The 16,492-nt window shown below is 42.0% G+C and overlaps 1 protein-coding gene across 1 annotated transcript in view; it reads left to right on the top strand.

Moving 5' to 3' along the window:
- Positions 1 to 2,563: 2,563 nt before the first annotated feature.
- ANO2 (anoctamin 2) overlaps positions 2,564 to 16,492 on the top strand; it is a 147,384-nt gene continuing 133,455 nt past the window's right edge. The window contains exons 1-3 of the mRNA XM_066184629.1: positions 2,564 to 2,653; positions 7,266 to 7,444; positions 10,256 to 10,660. Coding sequence (XP_066040726.1) covers positions 2,635 to 2,653; positions 7,266 to 7,444; positions 10,256 to 10,660 — 603 coding nt within the window. The 5' untranslated portion in view covers positions 2,564 to 2,634. The remainder of the gene's footprint in view (positions 2,654 to 7,265; positions 7,445 to 10,255; positions 10,661 to 16,492) is intronic.

The following is a 16,492-nucleotide window of genomic DNA, read 5'->3' on the forward strand; positions in this document are numbered from 1 at the left end:
CTTTGCTTCAACCTGTGCCCTCACCCAGACTGACCCTTCTTAGCTTGTGAAAGCTAATGGGATTGCAGCCCAAGGCTTCGTGGCTGCAGACAGGTCTTCTAATTAGATAATTAATTGTATGAGTCAGTGCAATGCAGCCCATGAGAAAAGTACTTACTGGCTTTATTTACAGCAGGGAGTTCTGGGGGCTTGGGTGTGGTCTAGATGTTGTTATTCAGGCCTGGCTACTACCTGTGTATTCCAAGCCCCCATCATGAGCAAGGCCAGAAGGATCTTCCTTGAAAATCCTGTTGTAGAAACAGACTGGCAGGAAAGAAAAAGCAGAGGGGAATCTTATACCATCTCCTTTAACAGACTGAGGAGGTAAACACATTTTTGACTTTGACTTGCTGGCATGAGAATCAAACTTACTCTGGTAGCCTGCCCCAAAAGAGCTGTCTGTCTTTTGCCTAAGGACCCAATGGGCTTGGACCTGCTCTGTGCAGGTTTCATTGCCTTTCACAGAGGCAGCTGCAATTACTGCAATTCCAATACTGTCAGCAGCATTCCTCCCTGGCAGGAGTGAAGAGCACTTGTCTACAATCAAGTGTGCCAGCACACCACACAGTACATCTGACTGCTCCATTGGCATTCTCCAGCAGAAACCTGGCTTTGAGGAATGTTGTTTCCCAACATACATACTGTTTGTGATCCTTGATGAGTTTGAACTACCTTGGTCTTTACCTTTCCACCAATGATTAGGAGCACATCTCACTGCTTCAAAACACCAGCAGGACTGTTGAGCGTGCCACAGGATAGATTTACAGGAATGCTGAATGGATTTGGGGAGGAGTCTTAGATAACTCCTTAATAATTCAAAACATCTAATCTCTCTGCTAAATTTACAGACTTGCAAGCACCACTCCTCTACAGCAGGTGAAACACAATCAGGTTTATTGGTATTATTTGCCACAGCTCTGCATTATCAATTAACACCATACCCAGGTACCTCAGGAAAGACAGTGATGCCAAGATATGACTTTCTCCATTAGAAAGTCTTAAATATAGACTACTTTCATTCTAAGCAGCTGGATATTGCTTCCTCTCATATTGCAGTGTATATTATTTATTACCTGAGCTAAGTGTATTACCTGTAACACACCCATCCTTATGGCTTATAGAAGCTGGTAATTGGAACCTGTGCAGGCAGAGCTATAAGTCCATAGGCATCCCAGCAGGACCTGGCTCTATATTCCTATACTATTCCAGAATTAGCCAGGATTTGCCTTTCTGGTTTTGAGCTTAGTTGGAGCAGCGTAAATTGTGGGTGGAAAATAGCGAAAGTTTCAGAAAGTTTTCGTTTCTCTCTCCCTGAGATAGATGTAGAAAGCAGGAGATTTGTTCCTTCTCTAAGAAACAGATTAAGTATTTTTAAAACTTCTGAAACAAGTTCTGAGAGTAGCATTAGACACTCACAGGGTTAAAAAGACAACATACTTGATATCTGTTGATATATTGGTTAGAAGATAAGAAATGCCATTTCAAAGTTGGGACCAACAAGCATGGGGTGATTTAATGAATTTAAACCCCCATATAAATGTCTTAGTCTTGCTGGGAAATTTTTACATCACCCAGCCCAAGTTTTGGGACACAACAGCTGCGCTGCTCCCTTTGTGTACTCAGCAGGTTTGATAGCACAGCCAGGGTGCATCAGTACATCTTTCTGTGCCAGAGACAACTTCTACCCTTGCCAGCCATGACACAGTGCACTGTCCTGCTTCACAAGGTCATAGAACCGCTGGACTTTACTCAGGCATTGAATAAATTCATTTCTCCCTGTCACACTAGAGAAATCATCCTAGTGTCATAAATAGGCTAAAAGAAGAAAAAGATTTGGACTCAAACTAGTTACATCTCCCTCAAGTTATCATTAGCAAGTAAGCCTCCTTTCTCAGTTGGCATTGGTCATCAACAACTTTTCTTCCCTATACATTGCTTAAATTGCAAGGTTGAAGGCTGAGCAGGATCCATCACCTGTTCTGATTAGACAGTTGATTACAAGATAATCCCCTGAATATTTCATGCAGGAATGACAGGGCATCCAGGCACTGAGGTAACTTGAGTACTTGAAACAGAGCCTTATGAAAAGCTTTTTGCACTTACCTCCTACCTGGAAGGTCTGTGAAACTTTGTAGATATAAAGACACTCTTCCCCACAGAAACCACCTCCAAGACAAGTTGATCCTCAAGTGCCGGTTCTTTGGACAGAGCTGGCTCTGCTGTAGAGCCCTGGTTCTGCATTAGCCTTTTTCCTTCCTCTCCACTGCCTTCTGGACAAAATATGCCTGTTGTGACCTTGCTTCTTGGGGCGTTATGGAGCATGAAGACAAGGTGCTGAAGTTCCAGCAGAGAATTGCCATGGCCTCTCAGGTCATGGGAGTTTGGTCTTTCTCCCTCTCTTCCCTCCATGATGGTAATCACCAAACCAGAAGGTCTTGCTAATTAGCTTCGGTTTGCTTAAAGCAGGATCAAGGCAGGATGGAAATAGCTGCTCATGCTGTACTCTCCTTAAGCCAGTGCAGAAGCAGATTGTGCACAGCATAGCCACATCCTATTTTAGCCCTGACGCAACTTCCAGCCAAACCTCCAGGCAACATGGAAACACACATGCCTGGTAAGTTTATTCTCTCTTTCATTGTTATTGCTGCCTATGAAGTGGGATAGGCCAAAACGGGGTGGAGAACAAAGAAAGGAGTATTTTGGAAGGACATCTCTGTCTTCTTTCATGACATAAAAAAAGAAAAAGGGAAATCTTCTGCCCAGTTACATACAGAGAACTCAGAGATAAAACATGCAGAGTTCATTTCTCCTGAAACCTCAGAAGTGCAGCTGTGGGTCAGTGTTGTGATCCATGTGGAAAAGACAATCACTAGGAAAATGTCTTCTGCTGTTTCCACCTGCATTTTCCTTATTGCAATGCAACTATGGGGAGTAAGCAATATCCTTTTCCAGGAGAAAATGGGCAGCCCTGAGCTCTCAATTCCCATACAAAAGGAGAAAATCTGCTCAATGCATAAAACCTTCGTGCCGGAGTTCCCAGTGTACAAGTTTAGAATAACTTTCAGTGTTGATGTTGAGTCATTGTTCTTTTGTTGTCACAGTCAAAAGCTCTGTGGTTGTTTCCATGTTATCTGATTGTTTCTGGTCCTGTATCTCTGAGGAGAACTTCAAACTCCTTATTTGAAAAATAGAAGGATAGAATTTGACAATTAAATTTTAGCTATCTGGTATTTCTCTCTGTAGAATGGTTCAAAAACTATTTAGGTCTTTAGTTCCCTGCTGCTTAACTGCTGCTATTAAATCAATCCCATAACTAAACTCAGAATTTGGATGGTTCTCTTTATAAAGAGTATTTCTTCTCTAATCATATTCTGGAGGTGGGAAAACAAAGGATATCTGTGTTATGTATGGCTAAATGTAAAGGAATACAACTGAGATACTGAGTCCTACCTAAGAGATTGTCCTGCTGGGTGTCCTGGAGGCTAAGGACATTTCAAACTGAGTGTTGGCATGGGGTTCAGGCAGGCAGATGCACCCAGGCTATCCAAGGAATTAGTCAGGATTTGTTGTTCTACCTTTTCACCTGCAGTCTGAGAGGTGCTGTGTGAGCCCTGAACACACAGGCTGTAAGTTAGATGGCATTAGAGACAACCCAAACAGCCTCGTCTGTCTTTAATAATTCCTGTGGTTCTTGAAAGGTACTGAAGTGGTGGTTTTGAAGACACAGTGGAAGAAATCACATTTTACTGTAGTTGTGTTGAGTTTGTTGGAAATGTGCACAAGAAATAATTTTGGCATGAGCTGGACTCCTTTATCTACATTATACAACTATGTCTAGAACTTTACAGCCTCCCCTCCTGTTGGGTTTGGAGGTTTGTTTTGTTTTTTTTTAATTCTACTCCACATGTAAAAATTACAGAAAGCACCTGATTTTTCTGACAGAAGTGTATATCAGGACAAACTAACAGTGAAGGACCTGACATAGAAAAAGGGCACTAGAAGGACTCAAAAAAGCTAGATCAGCAGTAGACATTAAATCTAGTTCAGTGACATTAAATCTTGCACACTGTGGTCAACTATAGAAATAATTTTAGCTAAGGGACTGGATAGGAGAGCACAGAAATAGCATGATTTGGTGAGCTGTGTGTTAGTTTGGAGTTCACAGCAGAGGTACAGCCCCCCTGTATTGAAAGCAGCAATTCTAGATGAGCATATTCAGAGCTGAGAAGTCATTATTTACTGAGAACCTAAAGAGCACATGTATAACCATGCTACATCTTTTCATATACATGTGTCCTTTGAAAAAGATATGTTTGAGTAAAACTACAAGGAAACAGTAAGTTCAAGTAGGGTTTTTTTTATCTCTACTTGGGTGTGTGGAGTTTCCCAAACAATGCTCCTAAACTGCAGATGTTTTGAACAGTCTTTCAGAGGAGCATCCTTCTAACTGTGGTGTCTTTCAGAAATGGAGATCCTTTCTGATACTTAGCTGGAAAGAGAGAAAGATGTATGAAAGCAGTTCCCTGTCTGTGCCCTGGATGACCAAACCCCTTGCAGTGTATTCTGCAAGTAGCTGTGCTGTGATAGTCCAATCATCTGGACCACTCAGCTCAGTTAATTGGCTGTTACTCAGGATTTAGTACAGAGTTCCAAATTAGGCAGACTCCTTTACTGCCTCTTTCACAAGCAGTGTGGTCCTTTAACACACCTTCTCAATCCTTCCACTTTTGGCAGTCCATGCAACTTCTTCATGGTGGCACTTTGGACAAGGACCCGGGAACACAAACAGTGAGGTCTATTGCTGCCCATGTGGCCAACCCTTAAGTTTGCAAAAAGCTGAGGCAAAGGAGTGCAAAGAGGCTGAGTGAACAGTTGGGGAGTGGCTGCGAATTGGCGCTGGAACTGGAGCTGGTCACTGATCTCTGTCCTGGAGGTATCTTGTCCTTGGAAGCTGTTTACAACTTGATGGAGTTTGACTGAAGGGATGGCTCCCCAGCTATTTTTGTAGAATGAGTGTAGTTCTTGAAAGTTTTCTTTTCAAGTTCAATTCAAGATTTCCTGTACTTCTGTTCCCTGGAGATACATATATATGTGTGTGTGTGTGTAAACATACAACATAAATATGCATGTGTACATATTTAAAATTTTTACATATATTCACATACATACACACAGAGCTTTTTTCTATTAATACTAATTCCTCCAGAATATTTACAGAATGAGAACATGTAAGGCCAGATGTCATAAAGGCTTACAGGGTGGAATGAGTTCAGGCTGCATCTGAAGCAGAAGCCCCTGAGACACTGCTGTACCACAGGCAACAACTGTCAAATATGGAACGTATTCAAAACAAAACATTTTGGTTCAGTAAGTCTAATCTGGGAAGATGAAAAGCTTTTGGGAGGAGTCTTCCAGATACCGATATGACAATTGCATTTCCATCAAAAAACATATTCTGACTAGGAGTCCCTGACTGCCTCACCAGTTTACCAGTGTTAATCTCAGGTTTGTGACACAGTTTCTGGAGGTTGGGAAGCATAATGGAAATGAAATCATGTTTTTATAAATGAGCTGCAGTTTTTTTTCCTAGGCCTAGTTAAAAGGACTGGAAAGAAAAAGAGGTCTTTAATTGACTGTGTAAAAGTCTTGTGAGATATCCCAGGCTCAGTCTTAAAATACTGGAGAAACATTGTGTGTGGCCTTTGGGAATGAAACCTTCACTTATTAATTATTTTCCTTGGAGTTTCCCTTGTGGCATCATTATGTGCTTCATTAAAGTGAACCAAGCACGAGTCTGCTCGGGAGATCAGACAGGGAAGACTGGTGAGTCAGTCTGCTGGACTGTTCAAGTGCTGCTGGACCCAAATCTGGTACTGATAGGAAACATAAGAATAACCATAAAATTTAGAGGTTGAACCCCCTCCTCCAAGTATTTTCTTCTTTAGCATTCCACTGTCTCCTCTCTCAGAACATGGTGGTGGGGAAGCAGTTTAAGTCTGAAGATAGGGGATTGAAGGGGCTCAGCTAAATGACGGAGAAGTTCAACCTCCAGACTTTAGCAGTACACAATGGATGTGGTATTTCCCTGGATAGATGGGAGCTGTTATTTCTTCTTCCTGGAGAAAAGTCCTGACTAGAAAGGGGCAGTGGTGCTTTGTCTCTGTAGTGGTGATGGTGCTGCCTTTGTGGGCATATGTGTACAGGATGTCTTCTCCTGGGTATAAAGCACTAATGCTGGAAGGATGAAGACATGGTTTTTTCCCTCACAGTAAGAGCTTCCCCAAGACAATGAAAGTATGGATCAGTCAACCCCGTTTCAGCTGTGGCACCACTAGAGGGGAAAAGAGTATGAAACATTGCTGTGTTGAAACAGTTTCTATATTCACTTGTTTTTATCAGCATTTTTCACTGTGCTACTGCCTGTATGGAATTGACCTGTTGGAGGGAGGAGGCCTCCAAGAGGATCAAAGGGATGGAGCAGCTCTGCTGTGAAGAAAGGCAGAGATAACTGTGATTGTTCTGCCTGGAAAAGAAAAGGCATTGTCATGACCTCATTGTGGCCTTCCGGACCTGAAGGGAGCCCACAGGAAAGATGGAGAGAGACTCTTGACAAGGGCCTGGAGTGACAGGAAAAGGGGCAATGGCTTCACACTGACAGAGGGGAGGGTTAGATGGAATATTGGGAAGAAATTGTTCTTTGTGAGGGTGGTGAGGCCCTGGCACAGGTTTCCCAGAGCAGCTGTGGCTGCCCCATCCCTGGAAGTGTTCCAGGCCCAGCTGGATGGGGCTCTGAGAAACCTGGGACAGTGGAAGGTGTCCCTGCCCATGGCAGTGGGGATAGAAATGAGATGATCTTTCAGGTCTCTTCCAACCCAGGACATTTTGTGATTCTGTGATGATTTCCATCCCCTCCAGACCCTCCATTATTCCACACCTGTGACCACGTAATTTGTCAAACACAAGACATGGGGAGCATGCCTAGAAATTTCAGACATTAGCCCCTGAGACAAGAACATGTGGGTATAATCTTAGCTATACTTCAGAAGCATTTCACATGTGTAAAAAGTTTTTTATGGAGAGTGACCATGATCCACAACTTTGTACCTCTGCCTAATGTCACTGTTCACATCACTAGAAATGAATAGCGTCTACTGACTGCTGTATTTCTTATTCCATTAAGGAACCACCTGTACAAAACCTGATTTATGTATTTCTGTCCTTTTCAGACTTTGCTCTACCGTCCTCACACCCAACTCTCAATGGACGGAAGACAGCAAAATCAGCAAGGGATTATTTTTCAGCCTACAACAGCAAATACCTCACTGTTCCTCAGAACCGCACTTCCTGTCACAGAAGCGGGACCAATGGAGCTCTTGAAGCATCAGTGGTGTCCTACAGATGTTCTGTAAGTAGGGTTTCATGTTCATTGACCTGCCTCAAGTGCATTTGGGATTATGAAGAGGCTTGAAGCAGGGTGAGAAAAGCAGGGTGCACTCTCCTCTGTGTCGGTTAAATCAGAATAGGGAGAAGAATCTTTATGAGGAAAGTGATACCACAGCCTCAGGTGGTTAATTTGTCTTTCTGTGTACAGCAAGAATTAATTTCTGCAGTAAACTCACCAAACTTTTCTTAATTGTTTACTTTAGCCAAAATCCTTCAGAGCAAAATTGGAGGGGGCTGCTATTACCCTCTGTGGCATAAAAGATCTGCAGGTTGATCGCTAAATCAGGTGTGCCTGTGTCAACCCTGAGCCAGCTGTGCCCAGGGGGCAGTAGTGGGGGCTGGATTGGATTGATTCCCAGTGGAAGTGTGGTATGGCTGTAGTGTTCAGGGCATAGCCATCGTTAGAGGAGGCACCTTTTAGGATATATTTGTAGTGATATATTTGCTATCAGACTGCTAGAACAAAATCATCATGAAATGCGGATCCTATATTCCCATTTTCTTATTCCTTGGTGTGATGGCTTCTGGTCTTAAAAGCATCAAGAAGCAGTGAAAGCAGGACCTAAGCTGGTAATTTAAATCACTGTTTCTGACTTTTACAATGGCTGTGAGAAGGGACGAGAGAAAGATCCTGGTAGTCCCTTCAGAGACATTTTTGAAATTGCGGCTTTTTGTGTTCCTCCCTAAAAAAGCCTTCTTGTGTCACAATGTCACGTGGTAAGGCAAGCAGTGCAAATTTAGGGGCAGGAAATGTCTCTAGTGAAATCTGTGGGAATTCTGATTCATTTTCTGTGAATTGGACACCCATAATTATAGGGATGGCACCTTGTTGCCAAGAGTGAGGAAAAGAGTCCACAGAGAGGGAGAGGGAGTCACTGTTGACTCTCCTCATCCCCTGTGTAACTCCAGCAACCCCAAGTGTTGCTATGGTGCCCTCTCAGGTGGCTGGGATGTGGCAGGTGGCTCCACACAGTAGCAAACAGGAAAACCTCAGAGTGGTTTTCACATTCTCTAACCTCCTTGTTCCCTCTTCCGCTTCTTGTTGGTGCTTCTTGTTTCTGCCCACACTCTCCAGTAAGGGAGGAGATGATGCTCAGAGCTCATCTTCTCTAGAGCCAGCTAATGCATTGCCTTGTGCCAGTGACCTGCTGGTGGTGACATCATTCTTTCTGCGCTGTATAGCCTGAAACTCTCTGGGAGGGACACTAGAAATCTGCCACGGGTTTTTCCTCGCTGGGGCAGAGATGGATCTGGAAAGTTTGCATGGGCTGCCCGTGAGTACTTCATGAAAATGTATCTAATCAGGAAATGGGGAATTGCAATAAAATGCTGTCTCACAAGCAATTTTATATTCTGCCAGGATGTAGTGCTGAGTATAATTTTGGATGTGCCTAAAAGGACTGTATATACACTTTAGACATGAAGGGTGTGATAACTGTGATATGCAGAACAGATTATTTGGTGGTAATTTTGTGTAAGTATGAAGGATGTAGCATGCACATAAATCCAAGATTTATTTAGTGACATGATGTTTGAAAGCTACTTTGTGGGAAGCTAAGTGAAGCAAAACAATGAAAAGCAAGAATCTGGGTGTGTTGATGAATATAATAATATGCACATTTATATAATGCATTTATAAATTTGTGTTATGTTAACAAACAAGATAAATACCACACAGCAAGTGGTTAACTTTGCATTCAGCACTACCAGCACATGAAAGGAATGGGAGAAAAAGAGAGAAAGAAACCTTTGACTAGTACCTGTCAAGATTTTGCTTGTACAGTCACCTATGGGAACCATAAATGTTTGGAATTAGGTGATTTCTTTGGATCAGGTTGACCCTTGCTTTTATCTTTTCCCCCATCATTGGAGGACTGGTGTCACTCCAGTGAATAGCACTCTAGAGAGCTCTCTGAAGGGCTTTACACTGCAGCATTGTGCTGGAAATGGTGGTTGGAAACAGTTTGGAAAACTCATGGGCTGACTTAATGAGTGAGAAGTGCAAGTGAATGCCTCAGTGCCAGACTTCCAGATGAATGCTGCAGAATTCCCATCCAGGCTGGGACGTGATGGCAGGATTACTGTTGGGGCTGCATCCCAGAAGGGTTATGAGAGGAAGATGATGAAGCAGGGATGGTCTGAGGGGCTGACTAGGTGCAACATGGGTGGTTTGAAGGATTTTAGCCATGTATTCCCTTTTTGCAGTGTTACTGGTCAGTCACACAGTCTTTTATTGTGTTAAAATACAAGCTAGCACCACTAGCCATTCATGGGACATATCCTTCCTCATCCCTGATATTTTCCAAAGTGTTTCTGTCCATTCCTGCCATTCTGGACCTTGAACCACATTAAAGATATTTCTCCTATTCTGTCTAAGATAGATTTCTTCCTTTCTGAAACCATTTTTGTTCCCTTCCCTGCCTGCTTTGCTCCACAGCACATGGCCTGTAATGTGATCCTTATCCTCACTTCTCTGCCCCCTTTGAAAATGTGGGTGTCCTCTCCCCTTGGTCTATGCACGTGCAGAACAGGGTGACAAGAGTTGGAGTGTGCCTCCGTACCTGCTCTTCCGTAGGGATCCCATGTGCTGGGATAAACTAAACTATGTTTAATTTATGGTCAGAGGAGGAATGAAGTGAGACTGGTGTGCAAAATTAGTATTTGTTGGTCATATCTGGATCCTTCGTGGCTTCATACGCTCCTGTGGAGGTAGACCCACCTACTTGGGCTTTTTGTTTTTCTTGTCTGTGCAACTCCTGTGTTTCTCTTCCAGATTATCAACAACTATGTGGAAGGGACGCAGGGAGCGGTGAGGGACAAGGCCTCCCCCAGTGGTCTGCACTTCAGGGACAGCAAGAGGAAGGTCGACTATGTCTTGGCCTACCACTACCGCAGACGCCTGGCCCGGCACGAGCCTGGTGCGGCCTCCCCGGAGCCGAGGTGTGGATCCGCCTCCGTTGCCCTGGTTTCCAACGGGGGCACTGGGAAGGGCCATGCTGAGCCCCAGCAGCAGCAGGACGATGGTCAGCATGCCCTGAGGGAGTGGCCGGGGCTGCCGGGCCTGGAGGTGTTGGAGCTCAACCCGCTGGATGCCCTGGAGGAGGAGAGGCGGCTGCAGCGGGAGGAGTATGAACGCAACCTGCTGGAAGCGGGGCTGGAGATCGAGAAGGACCCCGAGGTAAGAGGGGGAGACTTGCACCTCATACATGGCATCGGGTGTACTGATGGATAATGTCCACCTTGGATGCCCAAAATACAGTGTGAAGCCAAGAAGGCAGCCAGGGTGTGTTTGTGTTGCTTGGTCCTTTCTGCCTGAGAAAGACATGGTGGTTGTTTAAGGTAGTGTTGAGTAGCAATTTCAATCTTACTTCAGGTGAAAATGTATTTCTTTATCTACATGTTCTTGTGGCATGTAGCAGACACACTTTTCTTACAAAAAACCCCCAACAACTTAAATATTGCTAAAATGAAGAAAGTATTTCTTAAGTAATTTGCTGAAAACTGCTAAGACATTTCATATTTCCCCACAATATTTTCAGCATGACTCTCAGCTTTCCTCTCAGCCATGTGTGAGTTTCCTGTCCCTTCTTCATTGCACCCACAGAGTGAGCAGCTCCTGTACTTTGAAAGGAGAAGATCCCAGCCTATCATGTTTTTATTCTCTCACGGGTGTGATGCTGGAATGACGCTGTGCTCACGTCAGCTGGGAGCTTTGGTTACTTCACTTGGCTGTTGCCAGTCAGTCAGTTGAGCACAGGTCTTCCAAATCCCACATTGTTGCACTGAGCTCTGTGCTGTCCCTCAGTGCCCCTTTGAAAGCCATGGATATTCATATCCAATGAAGGGAAGTGCCTGCTGGATTCTGGTTTTAGGTGCTCCGTTGTTCTTGACACCAAATTTGAGAGATTTTAAATCCATGCTAAGAACTTACAGCTCGTGTTGCTTCCACTGCAACCAGTCAACACTTCCAAAATGTGGAGCAAATCACAGACTGAATCCAAAAATTTGAGACGGACTGGCATGTTAAATCACTGGCAGGGGTAGAAAGAAATAGAAAAGTCTTTTGATTCTTAACATTTTCCTTGCTTAATTTTCTGAGTTGCAGGTGGCTCTGGGTTGTATTTCACTGCACAGCCTGGCTGAGCCATCCTTGCACTGAGCAGAAAAAAGTGATCTCAGATCCTGATTCTTTTATGCTGCACACTGGGGTTATGGTTCAGTACATGACCATCTTACTGCTATGATTTTTATAACCAAATTGCATAAAACCCAGGAGAACAGCTGTTTTTGGAGACCCCTTTAAGTTCTGAATTTCATCAGAATCCAAAAAGTCAAGCAGGAGATTTGGATTTGATTATTTGACTCATTACTTACCCTAAGTCCAGCTGGATACAAGTTCTGTTTTGGCCTCCTTCCAAGTGATGACACATGCTTTTAATATACAAAGTGATAAATGATGTCATAAAGTGTTGATCAAAAAAACCCTTTTTGTCACAGTCTCCACTACGAAGAGAAAAAGGGCTTTTTTAAAATGAACTGGGAAGTTCACAGGAAATTGTTGATCAACTCTTTTATGGAAAAAATGAATTGATTTTGAAAATTACAAAAAAGCGCTATTCCATCACTTTTCTAACTGTGTAGGTACAGCATCACTCCTGTCCACTACCTCTCCTCCTGTCCCTCCCCAACACACAAGCTGCCTGTTCAGAAGAGGAAAGTGTTTTCCCTTCCAGAATCTCCTGAGAAACTGGAAGGACTATGTCTTATCCTTTTTCTTTCCTGCCCATGACCTGTGGCTTTTACTTCCTTTCCTTTTTCTCACTTCACTGGTTTTTTCTTCTGTTTGTTAACTCCTGTTGGAACATGCTGAAACTTCCACCCATTTTCTTGCTGTGAATTTCATAGAAAATGCTGATTAGGTACACGTGAAAGACACAGCTGTCTTTATATGTGGATTAAGATTGTGTGTTGAGCTGATATGAGAAATACTTCTGGTTTTAGTTCTGGGAAAAAATATGTTCATAAATTCATTAAACTGAGAACAGTTTTAAAGCAGCATTTGTATTTTTTGTATAACACAGCAGAATTTCAACTACTACATTTCCAGTGGATTATGCTGAACTGAATGTTTGTTTGGTGGAGGTTTTTTCATTTGTTGTTGTTCATTTCTGTGCTAATATAAGAAATGGATTTTTAAAATATAATGCTATTGGAAGTTGAGATATATTCACTATTATATACCCTGGACCAGGTTTTAAGGTAAGTCTGATCTGGCTGCAAAGGTAAATATTAGAGGGATTCCACTCTTGGACCCTAGGTTTAGAGCAGGCCTTGGTTTCTCTGCCTTACGTCATCTTCCTATGATTTTGCAAGAAGATCCACTAATTTAGAATGATGGGATGTCCTGAATCAAAGAATTGTGGAATGGTTTGGGTCTACCAACTTCACAGGACATGAGATTTCTTCTAGAAGCTGCTATTGTAGTCTGAAATCTTTTAGACATCAGGAAGTTTATCTCTAGGAACACAGGATAGATTTACAGCAATTCAAAAACCTTTATTTCTGCAGCTCTCTCTTTTTGGAAAAGTAGGAATTTCCATGATGTTAATATGTTTGCTAACATGTGGTATTATTGTATTGTTATATGTTTGATAACTAGGGATAAACACCTTTCTCACTTATTTGTCAAACGTGTAAAAGAAGAGGACAAGAAAAAAAACAACGAAGATATATAATTTGTATGTGGAGGGAGGCATATTGCTGTTTTTGAATTTGTGGAAAATAGGCAAGACTGTGGGCTGTCTCCATTCACCAGTTATTATTTGTGAATTAAGGAATTTTTGACTACATTTTCAACTTCCTAATAACTTTTTATCATTTGTTATTGCTGTCCTCCAGAGGAACTTTCATTACTCTTCATACAACCTTCCTGTTTTGTTTTTTTGTCTGTTTTCCTGTTATGAAGCTGATGAGATGATATTTTGCACATCCAAGACAAAGTGCACAATGACAGTGGGCATGAAGTTACCCAGGAAGGGTAATAAATATCATGGACATTGCAGTTCTTCTTGTTTTGGTTTTTAAAAAATTTTCCTTTATCTTTGTTGTGGCTTTGTTTCTCTTTGTTTTGTTTTGGTTTTGTTTGTTATTTGTTCCTGGGGAAACTGATAATTGTGTTTCACCTAATCTGAAACCAGTCATTCCCCTAAATTTGAATTTTACTGTTGCTTTAATGACTGCAAATGCAACACACACCATTTTCAATTAGTATTATGTATGGTAAGGCATAATAGGTATGGAATAAGGAGACACTGGAGATGTGCCTTGGCATTCTGACAAAGCTGGATCATTTTCGAGCACATTGGAAGTGAAATGTACTTTGCTAAGTAGCAGCTGGAAGAGGAAATATTACTTCAAGGGGAAGATGATGACAATTCTAAAACAAAGTGTAAATTATCCTCCAAGAAGCTCATCTAACCTCAATTTTTGAACTAGTATTGTTTCAAACATGTCTCACTAAACTCCCATGATTACATTACACTTGAAGGGAAGGAAGTCCTTAAGGTCCTCAATGCTGATATTAATATTACTGATGATAGAGGTTGTGATTGGATTTTTCTATTTGATATTCCAAGGCATATTTTTGTATTTTTGTGGAGAAAAACCCACATACACTTAAAAACCCAACCAGTCAAACAAACTTCCCAACACCTCCCCAGCCTGAGAAAAACAAAAGCTTAGTGCTGCAGTAGATTTTACTTATGGGGCTAAAATGCACTGTTTTGTTACACTAAGGTGCTCTCTATTTGTCAGTGGGAGGTGTCTTGTCTCATGTCAGCTGTTAAGGACAAAGCATAGCCAAAATGATGTCACATATATCGCTTAATTCTGTAGTAATTAAAAGCCTGAAAAAAGAAAAAAAATAATGTGTTTTTCCAGAATCTGTCAATGTGCTCTGTGGATATTTCCAGGAAAACATCTCATGCCCTTGGTACATGTGAGACACCTTGCAGGCACTCAGTGTGGACATTGTAATTGCCTCAAAATATTCATTCATCCAAAGTGCAGAGGAAAGCTTAATAGTAGCTAACATTAATTTTAAAAGGATATGGAAATTTAATATGAGTCCTAGACCTTTATCCCTGTTAATGAATGCCTCCTGAAGCCAATGAGAATCAAAAAGAGTAATGGAGCACTGGAAAAAGACTGGAGTCTTTTGTGCTCTAGGTCTTTGGACTTTGCATTTTGGTCTCTCAGCACTCAGAACGAGGCAACACTTCTTTGGGGAGCCAATTATATAAATATTTGATGCATATTTTTCAGCGACTCTGGTTACAGAAGCATTAATTAGCTAAAACAAGTTCTAGTCCTGTATGTTACTTATATGGGGCTGAAATGTAATACACAGCTCTTATAAAATTAAAGTTGAACAGGCAAGGCAAGGTTTTCAGTGGTAGTGAGGTGAACGTGATGAAAATATTGGCAGGTTGATTAACTATTTAAGAGGAAATTATATCTCCATTTTAGATGGGATTTTGAAGTAGCCCCATAGGAATTAGGTGTGATTAAATCAGCATTAAAATAATGATCCATAATAAAAGGTGGCTGAGTAGAATGGCTGAGCTGTCGAAGCTCAAAATCCATATTATGAGTCCTGGGGTTTTTTTAATGACTGTGTTGTGACTTGAATAAAGGAATGGGCAGACAGACTCACTCTGTGTATTTTAATTACCATCCAGACTCTTGGTGCTCAGCTGTGAGGTACCTTAGTCCAAATGGTTTCCGAGAGATGTAGAGAAAATTGAAAATATGTACAAAAATCATCCATGTTTTGTCAATAACATTTATGATGCTTTTGGGTAAACAGTGGTAAATGTCATCATTTGTCTGCATACTGGGAAATGGAGTCATCCTTATCTTGAATTTTAGATGAAGGTAGAATAGGGCTGTATATGCTGGTGATATTTACAATGGAATTTGGGCTAAAGGCATCCTAATTTTACATTTTTGTTTACATAATGCTGTTTCTAGCAGACTTGCTTGGTAGAAATGGCCAGTAGTCTCCTGAATTTTCATTTCTCTTTGTTGTGCTGAGTTCTGTCACCTGCTGGGAGAACTACTTCAATTCCTACAAACTGCCTGGCAGATGAGAAGCCCATAGGGAAATGGCTTGTACATCTCTGCTGGGGCATAGCAGAGCGAGAATTGGACACTTGCAGGATAGGGCATGCACAGTAACAAAATCAGCTGCTTGGCCTGTTCACAGATGATTCCCTGAAAACATATTTTAATTATCAGTGCTCTCGTTTGCAGCAGAAGTTTTAATGCATAAATTAAATCCCTGGGGAGAGTTTGAAGGGTGACACATGAAGCCTTGAGGGATGTGATGTTGCCACAGTGCCTGCAGAGGAGGCTTGGGGGCTGAATAGTGATAATTTCTCCAAGGCATTTAGGCCACTGCAATTTCACAAAAATAAAATAGTAAAATATGAGATAGTTTAGGGAATTTGGCCCTGGGATTTTTTGCTTTTCTGAGCGATTAAATGACAGTGATCACGCTGCGGTTATTGAGGTGAGGTGCTGGGTGAGGACTACCCCACTGCAATGCCTGATGCACCTTGACCTACTCCTTGTCACAGCAAAAAAAATCCTGAATTTCAGGGTTTCTTTTGTAGGGAAAATGGGACTTTCTTTGCTTTCCTGTTCCCAAGCCACTTCTTACTTTGTCTCTAGCAGTAAACAGCCCTGCAGATATCTCTGGTGCCAAAGGAGTGTTCACTACTGATTTTCTGCTGGTTGGGTAATTGTTCTGTGATTTCACTATTTTTTTAGAGGCATTTCTGGTTAGCCATGAATCCACACCTCACAAAAAATACTTTGCCTAAATCAGAGCCATTCTGCTTTGAGAATTCTGCTTTGGAGCAGATGCAACACTACAGATAAGTGTTCCCTGTTTTCAATATGTTGCTTTTATACATACATACACAAATTTATGTACTGGTTTATGTTG

Source organism: Chamaea fasciata, unplaced genomic scaffold (assembly GCF_029207755.1).
Source record: "Chamaea fasciata isolate MVZ Bird 193981 ecotype frontalis unplaced genomic scaffold, bChaFas1.0.hap1 SCAF_5, whole genome shotgun sequence".
Lineage (NCBI taxonomy): Eukaryota > Metazoa > Chordata > Aves > Passeriformes > Sylviidae > Chamaea > Chamaea fasciata.